Below are 22,423 nucleotides of genomic sequence, written 5' to 3'. Positions count from 1 at the left end.
TCGGTACCTTCTCATCCTTCTTGTTCAGCAGATACTTCTGGAAGTTCTCCAGCAGTGCAGGAGTAAACTCAGCATATCTCTGATGCATCAGGCTGCACAGCTGCACTGCCGACTGTACGTCAGACATCTTCAGTTTCACCTCAGCGAGGGCAGATGCCTGAACGTTAGAACATTGTTGTGAAATTATAGTGAATAGACTAAACAATGTGATATAAATATTACCAATCCTACGATTTCAATCACAGGACCTTCCACATATATATACCAAAGTAAACTTGGAAATTTCAGAAGTATTCATTGGAAAATATACAGTTAACAAAAATAAGTTAAATAATGAAAAGAAAGGAGCACTATCATAATTCCAAAACTACCAAAAGGAACCAGTACACCACTAGACTAATCTACAAGTTTGGTGAAAAGGTATGGTACCGAATGTTAAATCTGACAGGTATATTTGCTTTGAGAAACATTCCCCAACTTATCAGTGTGTAAAATAATTCAGAAATCATTCAAAGTCAGCTGAGCCTATCTGATTATGCCAATGTGGAAGTAACGAAAATATTGAATATCCACAACAAAGTACTTCTTCATATTCTGCTGTCAATATTACGCACTTATCTATACATTCACTCACAGGTATGAAAAAGGATCATGACATGATAGCTATACTCAGCAACAGATTGAATGCTTTAATCAAGATTCAGCATTGCTGTAGGCCTGTGAACTAAGCAAACATCACTGTCAACTTACAGCTTCCCCTATGTACTTGGTCAGGTTCAGACTTCCAAAATCCTTGATTAAGCCTTCGAACTGTGATTCTGTCATGTTCCTCTGCAATAGATTGAAAAAAAAAAAAATGAAATATTTACATACTTTGTGTAACATATTCACTCTTCAGTGATGATTTATAAAATTTAAAGGCAAGAAAGACTTGCAGAATGTATAAGGGAACAAACGTGAATGGGTGGCAGTTTTCTCAATACTCACCAGTCGTTTCACAAATGCTGTATTCTTTTTCAAGCTTGAATCGAGTTTCCCAAAGAAAGACTCATCAGGCCTATTTTCTATAGAAAACAAAACATAAAGTAGCAACAGTATGGTTATTTATGATAGATATAATATATAAATCTGAACTCCAGATAATCAGTGTATTTGCAAAATATACATTATACATAAATCATGTATTTTTTAGAGCAAAAATATTAATTAACACTTAGGCCAGACCAATTTTATTTCTTGTTGTACGGATCCGCCGGTCCTATTTTTTCAAGAATAAGAAAAAATAAATAAATTATTTTACCCACTCAAAAATGTAATTTTTTAAGTAAAATTGATATTTTATATTTATCCTGACTCATGCTTATTATGCTGATCTCCTTCTTCTATGCGAATGGTAGTGGAACACTTGAATCCCTTGCAGTTCCCTCTGAAGAGGGCGTAAGAGTACACTCACCCACGAGTTGCCTCCCTTGCATACTTTGCCACCAACCATGACTAACCATGTCACTCTCTCCTGAATATGCCTGACACTTAGATGTACTGTGAAATCCGAAGTGCCATAAGTGGGGAGGTTGGGAGGGCTTGATCTCATGAGTCAGGATAAGGAAAAATTATCAATTTTACTTAAAATATTACATATTTTTCCTTATCCTGACTCATACTTATTATGCTTCCAGAATCCAACGGATTGGTGGTGGGTCAGGCCACTTCGTGGATTCATCAGCTGTCTTTAAGATGCGTCCTGTATCTCCCCCCATGGGAACTATGTAACGGCACTCTTTGATCCAGTTCTTCCAACTTTCACCTGTCAACTCGAGGGGACCACATCTTGTCAGACTTCTTAAGACAAGTGAATCTATCCGATTCATGTGGATTTTAGATATACTAGTATTTCTTTTTACTACAGCAACTCATGGATTATGATATCTTCTTTATCATAAGAGGTGCAACCCTTTCCATGTACGAGTATTTTCCATACAAGTACAGGGTCTTAATCACTCATGCTAGCCTGTCCTAGACGTACGCATGGACTCTCAACCAAAACTCTCCAGAGCGAAGGTTATCAGCAAGTCACGTGATAAAAGGGTGAGATTTCATCTCAGCACCTTTGTGGAACCATTAGTTGTTGTGCTACAACAAGTGGCCCAAATTGGTGAATGCCGGAAACGTCTTTAGTGGTGATATCTCTGAGGTAAAAAAATACCTCTGAGATGTTCTGAGATAAAATGCTGATCCTTCTTCTGTGTAAGCAACGCTGAGAGGATCATCCTATCTTCCTCTGTACTGGGGTTCCTGAACTTAGAAATCAGCGCTTGCTTCGTTGATTGCTCTTGATCTTGCTAAGCCAGAGAATGTTCTTCTGGTTGTAGTATCCAACTGAGCAATCTTTTTATCATCCACCTTGTAGGACTTGTTACGAGACTCGTTAATAAACTTGTAACCTTCGTCCAAGTCCGGCGCTCTCCAAAAGGGCTCCATGTGATGTAAAGGGAATCTTTTCGCATTAGATATTGGTATATGTTTATTCTGGTATTTAGTAGCATTGTCAAAGGTTGTGCTGAGGCTTGCAGGCACTCTGGAAATCGGATCAATAGGCAAGAACGTGAGAGAGTCGAAATCTTCCTCTGTCATTTTATACGTGAGTGCTTCATTCCACTCCTTGGATGGAGATTCTAAGTCCCATCCGTTCGCAGTCCAGGACATAGCCTCGCCATCTGAGAAGACCAGGTCGCCCTCTTCATCTGTAAGGGTTCTTTCTAAATCCGATGAATTGTGCCTTCGTGTATCCTCCTTTCGCGAATGCATTTGTGAATGCCCCATCCGTGAATCCTCCTTTCGTGAGTGCTCCCTTCGTGAATGCTGCTCTCTGTCAGTAGGTGACATTGATCTGTATTTGTACGAGCTGCGAGATTTCGGAGCGGAACGGCTAGATGTAAGTGAGGATTCCTTCCTGCTTGACATTCTGGAATGCTGAGGATGTGTGGATGCCTCTTCATGAACTGTAGTAGAGTCTTCTGTCTGTGAGGACCTTCTTGAATGCTGACGTTCGTGAATGCTCTCTTCATCTGTAAGATGGTGAACTGTAGCTGTCAAGTCCTCAGGAACAGGTTCACGAATGGCAGCTGTCATCGTAGACTTTTGCTGTGCAGCTCTTTCTTCTGCAAACCGTTGTTCCATCATAGACATCATCTGTTCTGTGAACTGCTTCATGAATGCCCCAGGGTCAAAATTCTGCGCTGTAGGCTGGAACTGTTGTGGAGATGGTGAAGCATTCGAGAATGCTGAGCCTTCCTCTAATCTGCGTTGCAACTGTGACGAGGATACACTGCTGCAGTCTCTGGTACCTGATGTCTGCGTAGCTGACGGGGGTCTTCAAGCTGATGAGTTGTTGTAGATGTTGATCTCACCAAAGAGGGACGCTGTGATGCTTTACTCGTGACTGTAACTTCAGGCAGCAAAATCGGTGGATCATCGAATACGTCTACTTCAGCCGGAGGCACAATGTCTTTAATAAAGGACCTCTGAGGTGTAGTCTTACTTGAGTGAGAGAGCCGAGGATCTAGATGCTGACAATTTCTTCTTCTGTACTGTAGATGAAGAAGACTTCTGTTTCTTCATCTGTGAAGACGTCAGCTCTGTAGAAGATGACCTCTTCTTTAAGTTGTCTTTGATTGTTTTTTGACCCATATAAACTTCATAAATTGCCAAAAATAAAATACTTATAGTATTTAAAAGGAAAATTATTTAGACTAGGGACTATTTTTTTCCCTCCTGCCTTTAGGTTTTCTGAGGACAAAAATCCGTAAAACAAGAAATAAAGTTGGTCTGGCCTTATCCTGACATACTATTTGCTTCTCTCTCCCTTACCCCTGAGATACAGTGGAAACATTCTGTCATGTTCCCCAAGAACAGTAAAAACATCTCACCTGAAAGCACCCCACCACTGAGCATGCGCACTGGCCTCCCGGCCACTGACTATCACTCACTCTGTCTCTTTCCATTCCAATTTCCCAATAGTAAAAGAAAATTGTGAAGAGTGGGGATGGTTGAGGGGGTACTTCAATTAGCGTATGAGTCAGGATAAGTATAAAATAATATTTTTTTAGGGGTGACTATTGAGGGAGAAACAACTATTGCGATAGCGATAGTCTATTGCAACATACTACTGTGATTGTGAAAGTCTATTGGGACCAACTATTGTTATACTATTGCAATAGTTTTTCTTCTCCTTCAATTGTCTCATTTGAACTCATTTCCCAAATGATTGACATAAAACCAAGCTGAAGTAGTTTCAGTCTCTTTTAATAACTGACAAGAAACTTGAGATCCAGATCAAGTAAACAGTTAACACATAAACTCAATGAAGCTGCAAGTCTGCACCCAAACATCCTGTATTTGCACTTATCAACGGAAGTCAATTACTAAACTATCGATTGTCACACATACTATTGATGCATCGATAGTTTTTTGTTTATCCCATCATTAATTGCTATTCTAAGATGCCTAGCGGTTAGAACAATAGAAAAAAACAAACATTATCAGACAATAAAGGTATAGTTTTTTGATGACGTAACAATTGAATGACATTATCCCGTCACTGCGCCATTCTAGTGTGCCCCCTCGTAATCGAACCATTTTACATTACATCACAATGTAAGCGACGTCACGATGCAGGTCAGTTGTCATCGCCTCGTACAGCCTCCTACAGTAAACTACTGCGTTGCATCCCGTTTCTTGGTTTGCAGTTGCTTCACTCACCTAACATCACTGGTGGAAACATTACGTTTATGTTTTCTGACTTTTTAAATGTCTCAATTCGACTCGACACGGCTAACGTTCGCAATGTTTACATTCCCACAATGCAATCGTGGAATGTCGCTAGACTACTCAGCTTCGTCTGGATGTACTGATCTAAACATACGTTGGTAGTAGAAATGCGACGTTCACATGGTTTACGTTAATCACAGATGTAATTAAAATACTTTAGAGAAGATATTTAATCCGAACGTAAACCGTCCATGAAACTGTTTATCATTTGTTTTTCTGGTAACGTTAGCCTTAACGTAGGGGGCAGACACATCAATAGAACAGCCCAGTTAGCCCTGTCGCGAGGATTCTTAATTTAGGTCACCGACACACCGCCCGTATAGGGTTTTCTGCCCTAAATTAATCGTAATTATCCTTAGAAAGTATTAAATTTGGCATCTTAGAAAAGAAATACAGTTCGCTTACCACCATGTATAGTGTAATAAAACACACTTTCTCCCTGAACTATTATGAAAAGCACAAGCCGTCCTCGTTAACTTTAACTATAATAGTTCAGGGCAAAAGTGTGTTTTATTACACTATACATGGTGGTAGAGCGAACTGTATTTCTTAATTGGAATCTCAACAATTGCAATCCATCAATAGTTCGATGAACCGTTAGAGCCCTAATATTTTTAGTCTACAATTTACATATTTTTCTGCAAAATCACTATCCCCAAGAGAGGCACAGAAACTGCATATACAATGTATTATCTATGTTGTAATCATGATGCATGATGAACAGACAGGGTGTGGGTCCATTTCTCAGTTTACATATAGCACAGTTTTTCATAAAGAGAGTGTCGGTCGTAATTAAGATAAAAATAAACTTAATCAAACGCCAAAAGTGAAAAAATAATCCATAGATATGATGCATGTTGGGCCAAAAGAGATAATCCAAGCCTAATTGTTACGAAAAACACATTATAATTTGACAGGATAGCTAGGATCAGAAATCAGGCATTTACCCCCAACCATTCCATAAGGTGAAAATGGAGAGTGACAACCACTGGTTGGTCACGTGGGAGGCTGGCACGCATGTGTGGCAGTGTTGGGGTGTCTTTGGGTAAGAGGTTTTCATTGGTTTGTGGCAACATAACACAGAATGTTTATTGACTAATCACACATAATGCTCATGTGGACATGTAGTTTGCAGCATTACAAGAACTGATGCAAATCAGAAATCACCTAAAACACAACATTTTTCAAAAGAAATATTGTTCAAAATGGTCTACATACAGCTTTAAAGATACCACAATAGCGAGATGCTGCTATTATAGCTGAGATGTAAGGTAGAATTACTTACCAGCTGCAGCAACATTCTTCTCTCTCAGAGCTACTCTTGCTGTCAGTTTTTCTCTGGTTTCTTCTATGTAGTCTTTTAACAGTTTCTAAAGAACAGTAGAAAGTTGATAGCAAATACACTGATAAAATGCCACAGCTGTGATTTAAGTACACAAACCTTGTACCATGTTCTATATCAGTTACAAATTAATCAAGATGAATCATCAATAAAGACATGGTTAACTAGGATTGCCTCCTGGGCAATACTGACGGTCTTCAGACTTCCCCATACACCCCCCGTGGCTACCTTTACTTGTACCGTTTCTTTGGACGCCAGCTGGAGCGTCCATTTTAACTGTCGGAGTTACAGGTGTTCGAAGAGTATTGAAGGGCTAGAAAGCGTTCAAAACCCAGGCAGAACACGTTTTCGACACGAGAGCGGATCGGTGAAATGCAGCCGCGGTCGCAGGGGTCATGTAGCTTTTAAGTAGTTCCCATAGAAGGTATAGTTCTCTCTTTAACAGCGCGTAGCTCCGCCGTCCTTGGGTCTCAGTCCAAACGATTAGAGTTCTGGGATCGCCATTACCCTAGCTATCTGACGCATACACGTATGTGCATATACTGCACTTGTGAAACAGCCATAGATTTATGTGTGTGTATAGTGCATTTGTTAAACACCCATTCAAAAATTTGAAATAAAACTCATATCTGACTCCGTACTTACAATGTTTATTAATGCAAACTTGTTCTGGACGCTGTATGGCTAGGATAATGCCGATGTAATGTAAAGGTCAATTCAAGGGCAAGTATTTCTTTAGGCATTGAATGACGGTTCAGCAAAGATTTGACAGCTCCTTGTCATTGTCAATTACATCTGTCGGTGAAATTCACATCGTCTCCCATATCTGCACGTGGACCACGCTTTGCAGTGGTAGTCTCTTTATAGGAGATATCTGTTCTCCCGCGTGAGCGCTCTTATCTGATAGTGAATGACCTGTGGGAAGTTTATCTGTATCATAAATTGCAACTGTGTAATGTGACTAACGAATTGACTGCTTTTAAATTTCGTGTTATGACTTTTTCTGTTTTTAAATGACAACGTAATGAATAGATGTTTTTTAAATAAAACTCATTTTGACTCTGTATTTACAATGTCTATTAATGCAGAATAAAGCTGTCTTTTGCAGTGTTCAAGAACATTCCATGAAATATCACAAAATTGACTTACCGGTTCAGGCTGATATTCAGTCATAGTATAAAGAAATATGTTATGAAGGCTCACAGCAAACTGTCTATAAAACAAACATTTTGAAAATATACATCTTCTCTGCTGAGGAGTATCAAATGTGCGTTTATGTGCTGGATTCCTGCAATCATGATGATGTAGCAGAACGGGTTTGCGCGATCCTGGCACAGTCAGGCTGATAAACAAACTGCTGGAGTCCCAGTTGTTACTTAAAGAGCATTGCTTTTGGGGCACTGGTATACCAGGAAGCGGCGATTGTTGCTAGATTTTACTGGCGCTTCCTGTGAGATGAGATAACTAACTAACTGAAGGAAGCGACAGTAAAATATAGCAACACTCGCCGCTTCCTTTACTTAGTTATCTCGCAACTGACAAAATGCAAAATCCTAATGTCCCTCCCTGTTTGTGGCGTAATTGTGGCGTAACTATTGAACTTTTACATAATAATAATGTGAAGCAAACTTGTTCCACATTTCATTATCTACAGTTTGGCATCTTCAAAAAGGAAATCCATTGTGTTTTCGCAGAGCTGTGAACCCTATAAAAATGAGTTTTGCCAAATATTTACCAACTTCCAAGGGCAATAACTCAGACACCATTCAAGATATCGACATGGCCTGAGCAAACTAAGTAGTCCGGAGTGTGGGCGTTCAAACGATATATAGAACACTATTGTACTATTTGCTGTTCAGGAGCAGAAGATAGTTAAACACAGGCACCGTCAAAAAAGTGCGGAAATGTGCAAAATCGCGAAGGCTGTGTTTGTGTCGTAATGGTGACGTTATTATTGATTTTTTACATAACCATGATGTGAAGCAAAAATGTTTCCCATTCAATTACCTAGAGGATGGTACTTAGAAAAATGGAATCCATTGATTTTTCACAGAGTTGTGACATATTTTTTAACCGTATGAAAATGCGTCTTAGAAAATTTCACCAACTTCCAAGGGCGATAACTCCAAAACTATTCATGAAATCAACATGCCTTGAACAAATTAAGGTGTCCAGCGTGTAGGCTTTCCAACGGTGTATCGAACGCGATTGTACTATATGCCGTTCTGGAGAAGAAGATTTTTAAAGACAGGCACCGTCAAAACGCGGAAATCGGCAAAAAATTCATTTTTTTCAAAATTGCGGAAAATGTGACCTACCGGCCAACTTTTGCTATGTGTTGAATCGTTGGAGAATGGTGTTGTCTACATTGAGTGAAAATTTGGTCAATTTATCTCTAATAGTATTGGAGATATAGAGGTTGAAAAAGTTTGAAATATTTTGACATTTTGGGTTCTCTGCCCTTACCGGAAGCCGGAAGTCTGGATTTTTTCGACTATGTATCAATTTCAGCACACAGGCTATCACCCCTGAAAGTTTCATGAAAATCGGCCAAGCGGTTAGGTCAGGAGAGCTGTCACAAAAATTGTACAAATAATAATAAGAAGAAGAAGAAGAAGAATATTCGGATAATAACAGTAGGTCTTCCAGACTTTCGTCTGAAGACCTAATAAAGGAACCATGATAGAATATAACTGTAACTGTGATATCTTCATAAAAAATGCAAAAGACTTGACAACAAGATTACAAGAAAACCAACATATGAAAAAGAAAAGCTTTGCCACTAGGTTTCAATGTGATTAATGTTTACTTTAGCTCAAGATCAGTGATCAGTCAGGTTTTTACATGATTGAGATTTGAATACAATTTGAGACAAACACAAATATGGCAAACATGTCTATCAGAGTGACTCACTGGCTCATATCAGTACATTATTCATGAACCTGAGATGACAATCCATTTATTTATACGAAAGGAAAAAGGATTGGGTTGGACATACCATTACATTTAATACAAACAAAGTGCAATGTCGGATAAAAACCGTCACATCTAAAAGTTGCAAAACTCTGAAGCATTGGTTAGGACTGATTGACTGAGTTTAGTTTTACGCCCGCTTTTAGCAATATTCCAGCAATATCAGGGGACACCAGAAATGGGCTTAACACATTGTGCCCATGTGGGGAATCGAACCCGGCCTTCTCGGCGTGACGAGCCAACGCTTTAACCACTAGGCTACCCAACCGCCCCATTGGTTAGGAAACTATTACACATATTCAAATAAATTAATAACAATCCTTCTTTTCTTTCTTACACTTCCATGTTTTGAACTTCTTGCATGACCAAATACATCAGTATGAGCGACAAGTCAATTATTGGAACTTCAAGAGAAAATTTATGCATGAGCAAGTTTGTGAGTAAAGTCTTTCTTTTTTTATTCCACATCTCAATAGTTCATGTCAAACAGTCAGAATGAGGATTTCTGAAATCCTCTCAAATCAGTCGTCGTAACTCATTTCAGCTTTATCTATGCTACTGGTGCTGATAACATGCAATAGCTGAAATTAGCAAAATGTAACTTCTAATTCACACAAGTACATCTGCAAACTTGAAAAACAATTTGTAAATGTTTTTCTCATTTTGTAGAGGTTGCATATTTAGTGGGCCTTCACTGAGTTAATGGGGTTTAACTGTACGCACCTTTTCATCCTCCAACTGCTGTTTTTCCCTTTCCTCTTCAAGCCTCTGAACATAAAATTACAAAGAACAATGTTGGATATGAATAAACAAAACTAATGATAAGTACCATGGTGGCATTCAGTTAGGCAATGTGGTACTCTTTATCACTCCAAGAGTTAATTAACAGAACTTCAATGTTTTCTGTGTGTGTTAGTTTAATGACCAAGTATCATGATTTGGAAGGATTGGGGATTTAAACTCAATATCACACATTTCTGCCACTCCTACCACATTGTAATGAATGGAATTAGAAAAGAAAATTATTTCACCTTTCTTTCTTCTTCTTCCTTGAGCTTCCTCTCTTCTTCCTCAACCCTCCTCTGTTCAGCTAGCTGTTTTTCCTCCTCTTCTTTCCTCTTTTTTTCTTCTTCATTCTTCTTCTTTTCTTCTTCCTTTTTCTTTTTCTCCTCTTCTTCTTTCTCTTTCTGAGCCTTTCTGTCCTGTTCAATCTTGGCTGGAGTTTTGACATCCTTTGGTTTACTTACATTGTTTGGTGTACTGAAGCAAAACACTTACAATTTACCACAACCACACATCTTTGAGGCTCTCAACACAATTTAAGTGGTGGGACATTCTATTTCTTACAAAACATAAAGTTGAATTTAAATGCTTCATTTTAAATGAACAGATGATTAATCATGGCATCAAGTACCTTGTTTTTTTATCTAGTTTATCTGGTTTTCCCACAAAGTTGCTGCCTTTTCTTGAATCTTGCCTTCGGTCACCCCGATCTGGTGGTGGTCTGCCTTGGCCAGAACTTCTCCGATCATAGTAGTCATCATATCTACAGTCACAATGGACATCAATTTCTTGAAATTCCAGTTATGTTCACAATCATTGTCAAATCCACTAAGAAACTTATATTTCTTCTTTCAGTTTAAGATATATTTACTGTAATCATATGTAATCTCAAGCATGAAATAGTTGAATTGCATTCAATAAAGTTATCAGACATACTGGTACATGTTTTTATCATCTAATGGAGGGTGTTATCGGTGCAATATAGCAATCTGATAAACTTGGTATCCAAATCTGATAACTATGCAAATTACGTCAATCCACGAACAACTTTCTGCAGTAACTGACTTTGGAAAACACGAAACCGAATACTTCGTTCAAATGGAAGGTACGGATTATGAACCAAGGATTTGGATCTATCGATCACAATACAGACTAGGAATCGATTCCGTCAGGTATCAGAAACTGACATTGATGAGGTGATTACCCGCAATGAAAATAGAAACACTGCCAAGAAAACCCTGCCCAATTTTGTTGTTCTTTTTAGACAGAAAGATCTTATTTTAAGCATGAGCTATGTTTGCACTGTATTAGCGACTAGTCGCAACCATATGCCGCAGTCATGAACAACCTTCACCTTGGTGTACCGCTAAGTATTCTTACGCGAATGATCGATTCTCTTCATATAAATTCATGTACGATTTGCTTCTTTTTTCAGAGTAATTTTAGAATGACATTATATGATAAAGAGATTATTAACCTTGTGTGTTTCCGTATCATTAATATCATATATTAGGAATAAAATTATGCATTAGGCTCACCAAAAGCTCACATAATACAATTTTTATTCCTAATATATGATATTAATGATACGGAAAAACACAAGGTTAATAATCTCTATATATCATACACATTAAAAACATTCACCTGTCTCGACTATCTCTGTAGTCCCCAGGTCCATCACCTGCACCCTTTCTCACAGATTTGTGGGGAGGAGGATCCTTCCTTCGATCACCATTTCCCATCCTCCCTCTATCTTTTCCTCCATCTCTGCTGCTAGTTTTGGATGGATAATCATCTTGTCTCCTGTCACTCACATCCTTCCCTGCATCTTTACTGTCTCGACCAGCCTTAGTGCCAATGTCTTCTCGTTTACCATCTTTCCCACCATCTTTCCCACCCCCATTACTTTTGGTGCTTTTTAATCCTTCATCTTGTTTGCCTTCATTTGAATCCATCTTTCTGTGTGTTAGGTTATCCTTTTTTCCACCTCATGTTCTGTTTTATCATTTTGCTCCAAACCTCACAAGCAGGGTTTGGTACAAAGGCCAGGATACTGAAACTGATAAGATTACAAATAAAACTAAATACACAATAATGTTTAATCCTTAAACTTATGTGTGAGTCCGTTTCTGCTCTGCAAAGGAGTAATCCCTGAATCATTCTCTTGTAATTTTGAACAAACAAATTCATTAGTTCAGTTGAGGACACATTACAACAGTATACAGGTGCAGTGCCTAGATCAATCATATTCCAGTATTATGTACATGCATATATATGCATACATATAGCAGTGTGTAATAACCTCTGCCAAGGAGACAGGATTGAAGCTTGTGTTGCCCAAAGACTTAATTTGATATAGATGAACAACAAAATGAACAAGACATGACACAGTTTACTATTTATGTGCATGTAAATTAAACAACAATAAATACACTTCTTAAGATTTTGTCAGGTTACAATGTTTCAAGATGGATAGTCATTGCAAGTGATTTATCTTGGATTCCAAACCAAGTGACTTTGGCAGACAAATTCAGAAATTGGAGAAAAATCAGATTAGTTAAATATTTAATTTCTTTCAATGTTATTTTCATAAATTCTGAGCAATTGGGAAATTTGCAATTTAAGTTGGAAATTATCCGTTATTTGTTTCAAACTTAGAAATTCAAAAGGGCTCACTGAAACGTGCCTACAGTCTCAAAACTATCCCTGTTCACTTGAAAAGGCTGACTAAAATGAAGAACCCTTCGAACATATCTTTTCTCATCCAGATTGAATATTGCTGTCCGTGACATCCAACAAAGCTCACCTTACAGATTTTCACTGGTTTCAGGCACCATGTAAGCTTAGATGTCAGAACCCACGTTTATAATGTTTAAAAATGGAAGGTTGAGTCCAAAGTAAATTAAAGCGTTTCAATAAAGGCAAGATGTTTTATGGATAACAAGTCATCCATAAGTATCAACCAAAGTATCTTGCCTTCACTGTTACCAACTTCAGAATGTACAAAATGTAACAAAATACCAACCAAACAGTTAATTAAATACTTAGATAAAACAAATATTGACATAGAATATATCTCTAACTCACTACCTGTCAGAGAACAAATTAAACCTACATTTGGAGTTTACGAATATATTTCAAACATGGTGACTTGTAAATCATTACAACCGACTGACCAACTGAATCAATGTTTTTCATCATCTGACAATGAAAAAATCACATGTCATGGTGTTGTTGCTTGATGTTATTTAATCTAACGCCACTACACAAATCTGACAAGAAAGATTTAATAGTATTCTTTGAATAAACAGAAAAACGTTCCAAACGTATAAACTGTTGATCATAGGCGTTATCGTGGAGTCGTGTAAAACGTAAACAACATAGGAAGTGAAGTGATACTAAACGTAACACAGAGCTTACAAATTAGCGTTAAATTCAGCATGGTATTCAAAAGTGGCAATTTATACGTACTGCTCATTTGAACAAGAATATCACATCTTACTAACGACTGTCACGGTCTTTAAAAACACGAATTTACTTGTGTTTACGATTGCCGAATATGGCGTCTGCAACGTTCCCTCTCTCGGATATTTCCGGATTATTCCGTTCAAGAGCAACATAGTATATGTCTCACAGCTAATCGTATTATATTCACACATGGAGGCGTTACGTGCTCGCATGCATGCGCGCGTGCACATGTGCGTGTATATGTTTGTGCTTATAATTCTGTTTGACCTTTTTAACTATTGTATGTCTCGCAATACAAACGTTATAATATAAATAAAGCTTAAATAACATTTTAAATTATGAAACGAGGGTATAAATGTAGGTGAACTCTGAAAAGGAAATCGTGTTCAAATTGGCACTCAAAATGATATATTCATGGCACAGTGATCTGGTCCATTGTAACCCCTCCTGTTCAAACCAATGTCCATATTTACATGTATACCCTCTGTTTTAGCAATTTTAAAGTAACATGTCTTCTGAAAGGAAATGTCGAGTTGGAACTTTTCTTTGATTGCTTTCCATGGGCGTAACAAAGATACACTTTACAAACGCCAAACCACGAGATGAGATTCGAACGACGGACTTTATGGTCAGCAATCAGAACTTTGTAGTCCTGACTTCTGACTGACGGCTTAATATCAGTGAGATGGCAAACCTAGAAACACAAATCGGGGCAGTCTTATACACACAATGTCTTTCTTTCACTTTTCGAAAATGTATATTAAAATATTTGGCCCGCAACTGGGCAATTTAATTGAATCAATACTTCGAAAGTCTTTACGAATGGAACTCACTTATAGTTTGTTGTAGTGCTACTAGTACACGGTACAACTACTTCTTTAGTTTCGAACTTGTACCATAATAACAACTGCTTCGAATATATTATGTCCTAAGGGACATATTTTTAATAATGAGAGGTTGTTTGTATTATCCCGGGATAAACTATCCTGCAGAAGGGCGTTGTGACAAAATATATTTACACCTTGAATGAAATGGATACCATTGAAAACGGACCTACGCCAAAAAAGACCAATCCGTTTGGACAAAACGGGCAACTGTTTGTCAAAAAGGGTCCGAGTTGCTGCAAAAAATCATGACAGATCAAACGAAAACTGGTTTCGTATCTATATACTCGTGAACATTCTCTGACACAATCATTTACATTGCTGTTGTCAGTGTCCCAACTGCCCTTGTCTCAGTGGATCTACTTCCCCTTGACCACAAGTACAAAGCGAGGTCTGGATGGCCCGCGGACTCTGAACATCTGCCAAAATAGCTGCATTATGGCGAGATCCCCCTCCCATGAGCCAAGGTTTAACCTTGACTTACAAAAGGTCCCTTGAAGGTGATATAAGGGTCCTGTAAAGTACGGAGGTGGTGTTGTGTACTGTATGTTTAGAGAATGACTTGAGAGAGTGGAATGTATCACTGATCGTGTGGACAGTGGCCATTGTAGTGAAATAACACACCCATAACTACTCTTGGCGCGATGTAGATACACTAACGCTTTAGCCACTTAGCTACCCCAACGCCCTAACCCCCTCCAGGCGAGACATTAGATCTTCGTTACGGCAATATCCTTGACGCTTACAAATCCTACGTAAAACCGCCTATCGGAACATCAGATCATAACGCTATCCATCTTGTGCCAACCTACAAACAGAAGCTCAAGTCGGAAAAACCTGTTATCAAGCAAGTGAAATCATGGACCACTGAGACACTGGATCAGCTGAGAGGGTGTTTTGAGTGTACTAATTGGGATATTTTTGAAGGAGCACGTAATACTCTGGACGATCTAACCAACACAGTCACAGACACAGTTTTGTGTTGATAATATTATTCCTCTTAGGACAATCAAAGTTTACCGTAATAATACACCTTGGGTCACAAAGGAGTTTAAATCTTTATTGAATGAAAAGAAACGGGCATTATGTTCAGGTAATATTCACAAAGTTAAATAAATACAAAGGGATATTTTACGTCAAACAGCAAAATGTAAAGAAGAATATAAAGTTAAAATTGAAAAAAATGTTTACCACGAACGATTTGAAATAGGCTGGGCAAGGATTTGAGTCTGTAATTGGGATTAACAAAAAAAACCAGCAGTGTATTGATGTTCAAGATAATCTTGTTTTTGCTAATGAATTGAATTCGTTTTATGCCAGATTTGACTATCATGATTTTACCAACGATATTAATAAGATGTATTCATCTTTACCTTCATCTGATGACTTAGTAATTTCAAGAAGTGATGTTCTGTTGTCATTTAAAGAACTCAAAGTAGGCAAATCTTGCGGCCCTGATAACTTACCTGGTATTGTTTGGAAAGAATGTGGAGAGCAACTATATGTCATATGTCGGAAGATGTGTCGATGGTCAGTTAGTTCAGCTGTTGCTTTGACATCCATAGCGATGAAGTGTTTAGAACGGGTTATCAAAACATTGTTGCTTGCTAATGTAAGTTATTTGCTAGATCCTTTTACAGTTTGCATATAGACCAGGGCGTGGGACGGAGGACCCAACTTTAACCCTCCTGCAAAATATTTACTCTCATCTAGAGACTTGTAACAACTATGTAAGAATCCTCTTTGTTGGTTCTTCTTCCGCCTTCAATACCATCCAACCACACCTTTTGATGAGTAAACTGTTTAATCTAGGCGTTAATAGCAACATTATCAAATGGGTTAAAGAGTTCATGGTACATAGAACTCACTCTGTCAATGTCAATGACTATCAATCTTCTTTTCTCTCAACCTCTACTGGAGCTCCACAGGGCTGTGTTCTTTCACCCTTACTCTTCATTTTTGTATACCAATGACTGTTACTTGTCATTAAATGACGTATTTACTGTGAAATTCGCAGATGACGCCGCTGTTACTGGCCTAATTTCTGATTCTGAACATAATTATCGTCAAGGCATTGACAAATTTCTATCAAGGTGTAAAGACAATTTTCTTTTTCTGAATGTAAAGAAAACCAAGGAAATGGTGGTTGATTTTCGCAGAAATAAGGAACCTCTACATCCTCTTATAATTGATAATGCAGAAATTGAAAGAGTGGACCATTACAAATATCTCGGTGTCATTTTAGATTCAAAACTTTCGTTTCGTTTTCAAAACACATCCATCACATTCACAAAAAAGGCCAACAGCGACTTTATTTTCTTCACCGCTGAAGAAACTTTTCTATTGACAAAACCATAATGACCGTTTTTTATCAAACCTTTATTCAAAGTGTGGTGACCTACAATTTTTTCTATGTTGGTATGGTGGTCTGTCTGCAAAACAAAATTTTAAAAATTGTTAATACTGACAACAAAATTATGGAGTGTCTTTCGAGTCTATTCCCGTTATCTATGAGCGCCAGATTGTCAAAAAGGCAACTAAAATTAGAATTGATAGTTCACATTTTATCTCACCATTTTGAACTACTTCCATCTGGACGCCGCTTTCGATTACCTTCCTTTAAAACAAACAGATCTCGACAGTACTTCATACCATCCAGTATTCGTGTTATTAATGCAACAAATGTTTTTGAATAGTCATCATGCATGCGATAACTACTAACGCAGCCTTTTTGTATGGAATCATCAGCATTCATTTTGTGCATGTAATCATTGTGTGTATATTTATTGTGAATTTTGTATACATTCATTTTGAGGTAGTTTTTTTTATACAAAAAGAATTTCATCCGGGATAATAAAGTTATATCTCATCTTATCTTATCCAATCACAACAATCATTATTTTAGATCTGTGTGACAACTGTCTAGATTGGTGAAGTAGCCATAGTGACTTTACTTTCTGACATTGTTGATTTTTCACGCTTCTTTGTATTCGTCTCAGGTTGCAAGTAAAATGTTTCCAAATTTCAATTTCAGTTTTATCCCTTTTCTTTTAATAAGGGCAAAATATGTTACAGTTACCAGTTTCTAAATGAATACGCGGAATTTGGTTTCAAAGCGCACACAGAGACACACACATGGGCTTTAATCAAACACTACCCACTTTTTTACACTACATGTAAATGTATCATAAAGGTATCGCTTTGATATTTGTACACACTTCCGCTTTGATAAATATTGGCCCGTTTTGGGAACAGAAAAATGGGCCGTTGAGAACCACGTCCACTGACCGGTTTTGGTGCTGTTCTGTTTTGAGTGATATACAACGAAATAAGTTCCTTCTCGATTCAGAAAAAAATATCAACGACAGTCATATATGCCATGTATGCTTTACACAAACCGAAATGAGGTTATGCAATCATTTGTGAAAAACGTTATCTTGATATCATTTGACAAATATTATATTATCCATATACATATTTCGTTTCAGGTATTCCAATATTGAAATATAACCCTTTCTACGAAACTAACAACACGCATAACTTTACTTGTGCTGGCGGGAGTCCCAAACATAGGAAATCTCAGTAACGAAAAACGAAACAACAACATAATTAATACGTGGACAAGAGAAAGAAATACCCTAGTGATTAGTTGGTCTAACGGATTTCTTGATTTCATCGTATGCAGACTATCATTTGCAAGTTTGAAAAGACCTTTTCAGTCTGTCACAGAACCTGAAGGTTTGCTTCGCACCTTGCTTTATTGAAAGTCATAGGCGCCCGACTCTGATATATTTATAAGTATGACCTATATGTACATATAGGTCATACTTATAAATATATCAGAGTCGGGCGCCTATGTTGAAAGTGTATAGATACTCGATCTCCATTGTTTCTGAAACGAGAAGGTAAACAGAAGTGTTTGTGTTTATATTCTAATTAATCTGTTTATGTGAAACTTTCAGTTTGCAATGCTTTCCTTAAAAAAAGTCACTGTTTCCTTTGTAAGACTCACGCCACAAAACAGAAGTACCAAGATCAGGAATTATGGCAGGTAAGTGAAACCATTCCATACTGAACTTGAAGACCTCTAGTCCAAACTTGTCTCAGGTTCATTTTCTGTACTTTTAATGTTATTATGTAAACAAATGCCAGCTGATTACCAAAAAATGTTACTAGAGGGTGTATCTAGACCAGCTCAGACAGGCTGATATCCCAACCCACCTGTGCAACATTCATAGTGAGAATTCCCAATGGGAATTTAACAAGATAACATTTAGGTTTGATATTTAGATTAAGTTTTATTCAAAGCAGCATTTAATTTCATTTATGAAAGTAATCATGCTAAAGTATGGCCAAGATAACTTTGAATGGCCTATATAGGTTATGACTGAGCTTTGCCCTTTACTTGTTTTTGTAGATGATTGTGACTTGGATGAGCTGGTGGCGTTTCTTGATGAGGATTCCAATGAGGCTTTTGGCAGTGGTGAAGAGCCTGGGGAAGGTATGACGAAGGGAAGCAGCAAGACTGTTGTGACAGAGGAGATGGATGCTGATGCCGAGATTCCAACTCTTGAAAAAGATTTGTGTGAAGCAGTAGTTCCCAGCGCTGCTCCTGCTACTGACAGTAGTAAGTTGTTGTGGTTGTCATGATGATGTGGATGTGTTGTGGCTGATTCTTAAATGTTATATATAGTATGACATCAAAGTTGAAACATTTCTTCAGATTTACTCCAGTGGAAATTTCCCAGGCATCATACTGAAGTGTAGACATTAGTCACTGTTAGGGAGAATCTCACCAAGACAGGATGTAGATTTTTTGTCAGCATGCAGTGTTTCCGTTCTCCTGAAAATCGCTGGAAAAATTTGTTAGGGACCGGTGAATTGAAAGCCAGCCGGACACTGTGTCCGGTAAATAATCATGTATTAAAATAAAAAAAATCATGGGTAAGCGAAATGACAGTCTTGGCTGTGCTTTCATGGTCACAAAAATTGTTGTGTTTTGGAAATACCCAGGCAAAAAATAACTTTAAAATGAGTACTTACAGTATGGTAATAGGATATGATCGGCAAATTTCATTCATGACCGGTAAAATTTTAGGTCGCCAGACACAGTGTCCGATAAATAATTAAATCAGTGGAAACACTGAGCATGTATGTGAATGTTTTCTACATGGTCTAGGTCTCTCTTCACCATAGTCCTGTAATATTGATGACCATGATCCATCAGTGTCTAGCTGTAATATTATAGACTACAGGCCATTGAGATGCAGCTGTAATGTAACTTGCATCGAGAAAAAAACTAATATAATTGACAACAGGTGTTGGGATATAGCTGGAAAATGGAATATTACTGAAAACAGGTCACTGTATTGACCCTCTGTGTAATTTTATAGATGTTTGAGTTGCCGTTGTCTGTTTTCTTCAGATCAGACGGAAAAGGATGATTGTGATCCCGAGTCTATTGCTGCATTTCTTGGAGAATCTGATGACAGTGATGAGGAATTTACTCTGGACTCAAAAGACATTGCCAGTATGTGATATATTAGCAGCGTTTATGTTAATATGCTTTCTCCGTACACACCATGCAATGATAACATTACCAATTCACTAACAACAAACATCACAATAATATTGGCCCGGTCGCAGTGTCGACACACGGCAGTTTATTACAAATATTGCAAACAGTGTGACATCAACACACCAACCTTCAAAATACACTTCCCTCCTTCAACATTACATCATCAGGTGTGGAACCGCTGCCCGACACGTAAACAGAGATCAAAAACTGCATTCAAGAGAAAATTACTCTGGACCGTGTTCTCCCGGCGAAGTCAGCGGCGCACCTTTCTGGGGAGTTTACAGCTTAACCTTTGGCGATACTGAGCATGCCATAAATACAAATTATGATGTATACTGTACAACATAGCATTAATATGAGGGAAACAATCCTCGCCCAAACAGACCATACGTTCAAAGTGAACTTCATTATTATCAAGGCTCGCCAGCCTAGAACACAGATAATACACCTCTCATATACATGCAAATCAAGTATCTGCTTAGCTGCATTACAATACTTATATTACTTAATTATCATAACTCAACAAAGAGTAAGCAAACACATTAAATTCACACTATAAAGCATTACCATAAAGCAAAGCTTCACTAGTGAATTCGACCATACCAAAACAGGTAAATCAACTGTATGCTGAGCTGCATTACAAAACATATTTACAGATTCTCTCGGCTCAACAGCCAAACAGCCAAAAAAATATATATATATGTACACAATAAGCGATTATAAAGACTTCCGTCAGCCTACGCTTCTGAACGAAGAAACTTTAATGCATGATTAGGCTCACTCGCCAACACGCACCATACCATACACAGGTCGACCGACAAAGGAACATCCACTCACACGAGCATCATCGTCCAGATTACAATCTGAAAATAGAAATCATATTAATATTTTTGCAACACTCCAAAGAAACAAACACTGTAATATGAACACTGCCGTGGTAATTAGCGAGAGAGAAGACCTACTGTCATACACCCTATATATACCCTAGTACAGTTTAGAAGACACATGTCTCTTGCTCCTTCAGTACTAATGTTTGGTGATATGTATGATACCACTGAAAATAAGAAAGGTCTATTCGTTGAGATGCTGCCTCGGAGACATTTTTAAGCCTGTGCTTAACATGCTTAGCTTTATCACATTAGTGACTGTCTTTTGTGTAAACATGTATCCCATACAGTTCATGCATGATGTGAAATTGCATTGAGATTAGGCATCCATGATGTAATACCACAGTATTGTAAATAGGGATGAGTATTGAGGGGGAACAAATATTACATCGATGCAACATACTCTTGCAACATACTATTGCAATAGCGATTGTCTCTGCAACATACTTTGCAATAGCGATTGTCTATAATTAACCATACTAATGCGATTGTCTATCTCTGCAACATACTATTGCGATAGTGATTGTCTGTTGCGACCAACTATTGCAATAGCGATAGTCTCTGCAACATACTATTGCGATAGTGATTGTCTTATTGTCTGTTATAGCGACTAACTATTGCGATACCATTGCGATAGTCTATGCAACATACTATTCGCGATAGCGATTGTCTATTGCGACCAACTATTGCAATAGCGATTAGTCTCTGCAACATACTATTGCGATAGTGATTGTCTGTTGCGACCAACTATTGCGATAGCGATAGTCTATGCAACATACTATTGCGATAGCGATTGTCTATTGCCAACTATTGCGACCAACTATTGCGATAGCGATAGTCTATGCAACATACTATTGCGATAGTGATTGTCTGTTAACCATTATTCGCGATAGCGATAGTCTCTGCAACATACTATTGCGATAGCGATAGTCTCTGCAACATACTCTTGCGATAGCGATTGTCTGTTGCGACCAACTATTGCGATAGCGATAGTCTATGCAACATACTATTGCGATAGCGATTGTCTATTGCCACCAACTATTGCGATAGCGATAGTCTCTGCAACATACTATTGCGATAGCGATTGTCTATTGCGACCATCTATTGCAATTGTTTGTTCTCTCCTTGGATTGTCTCATCAGAAGTCAACTTGGCTTCACACTTTGTACCCATGTGGAGAAAATCGAACCCTTGTCTAAAGCATTATGAGGGACCACTTTATCCACTAGGCTACCCCATTAACCCCAATAACTGATGATAAAATCCAAACTGATTCCCAACTAAACAGGCATTTCCCAAGGGAAGAGGGCTTACTTTTCAATAATGCCCACGGGTCATGTTATATCCAACTTATAAACCGACTGAAGATATGCTTTAGATATAATTTCAAACTTTGGTATTTACTGTTGAAATCAACTGGGATGAGATTGGCAGCCGACGCCTCCCAATGCACGTGCTCCGCAGACGCTACCTGTGCCCTGCACGTGCACTGCCTGCACTACCCGTCTTGTGAGGAACACAGGGTTCATGCTGACAAACAATCTTATTCTTCACAGTGATCCCTCGTAGCCTAGTGGATAAACCACCAAGCTAGTAAGCGAAGGGTTACAGGTTCGAAACCGTGTGTTCGGCACTACATGTTGGAAATTGTCAATATTGTCATATTTAAAGAACGCATCCA

The 22,423-nt window shown here is 38.1% G+C and overlaps 2 protein-coding genes across 5 annotated transcripts in view; one reads left to right on the top strand and one right to left on the bottom strand.

Annotated features, from left to right (window-relative positions):
* The window catches only part of LOC124271165 (regulator of nonsense transcripts 2-like), a 56,753-nt gene extending 43,222 nt beyond the window's left edge, over positions 1–13,531 (bottom strand). The window contains exons 1-9 of the mRNA XM_046706242.1: positions 13,397–13,531; positions 11,570–11,984; positions 10,557–10,688; positions 10,174–10,402; positions 9,866–9,910; positions 6,113–6,197; positions 988–1,064; positions 751–831; positions 8–157 (exon numbers count right to left, since the gene is read on the bottom strand). Of these exons, the coding sequence (XP_046562198.1) occupies positions 8–157; positions 751–831; positions 988–1,064; positions 6,113–6,197; positions 9,866–9,910; positions 10,174–10,402; positions 10,557–10,688; positions 11,570–11,880 (1,110 nt within the window). The 5' untranslated portion in view covers positions 11,881–11,984; positions 13,397–13,531. The remainder of the gene's footprint in view (positions 1–7; positions 158–750; positions 832–987; positions 1,065–6,112; positions 6,198–9,865; positions 9,911–10,173; positions 10,403–10,556; positions 10,689–11,569; positions 11,985–13,396) is intronic.
* Positions 13,532–17,814: 4,283 nt separating this feature from the next.
* The window catches only part of LOC124271162 (protein MCM10 homolog), a 69,008-nt gene continuing 64,399 nt past the window's right edge, over positions 17,815–22,423 (top strand). Inside the window, exons 1-4 of one of the 4 annotated variants that reach the window (XM_046706236.1) lie at positions 17,815–18,015; positions 18,284–18,328; positions 18,695–18,904; positions 19,703–19,807. In XM_046706236.1, the coding sequence (XP_046562192.1) occupies positions 18,322–18,328; positions 18,695–18,904; positions 19,703–19,807 (322 nt within the window). In that variant the 5' untranslated portion in view covers positions 17,815–18,015; positions 18,284–18,321. Of the gene's footprint in view, positions 18,016–18,136; positions 18,183–18,239; positions 18,329–18,694; positions 18,905–19,702; positions 19,808–22,423 lie in introns of those variants that run through there. The other 3 variants (XM_046706235.1, XM_046706237.1, XM_046706238.1) reach the window with 3 other exon arrangements.

The sequence above is a fragment of the Haliotis rubra genome, unplaced genomic scaffold, assembly GCF_003918875.1.
Source record: "Haliotis rubra isolate DU_JTF1 unplaced genomic scaffold, ASM391887v1 Scf158, whole genome shotgun sequence".
Classification (NCBI taxonomy): Eukaryota; Metazoa; Mollusca; class Gastropoda; order Lepetellida; family Haliotidae; genus Haliotis; species Haliotis rubra.
Note: the sequence above shows the minus strand (reverse complement) of the source record. Positions and strands in the feature narration are given on the sequence as shown.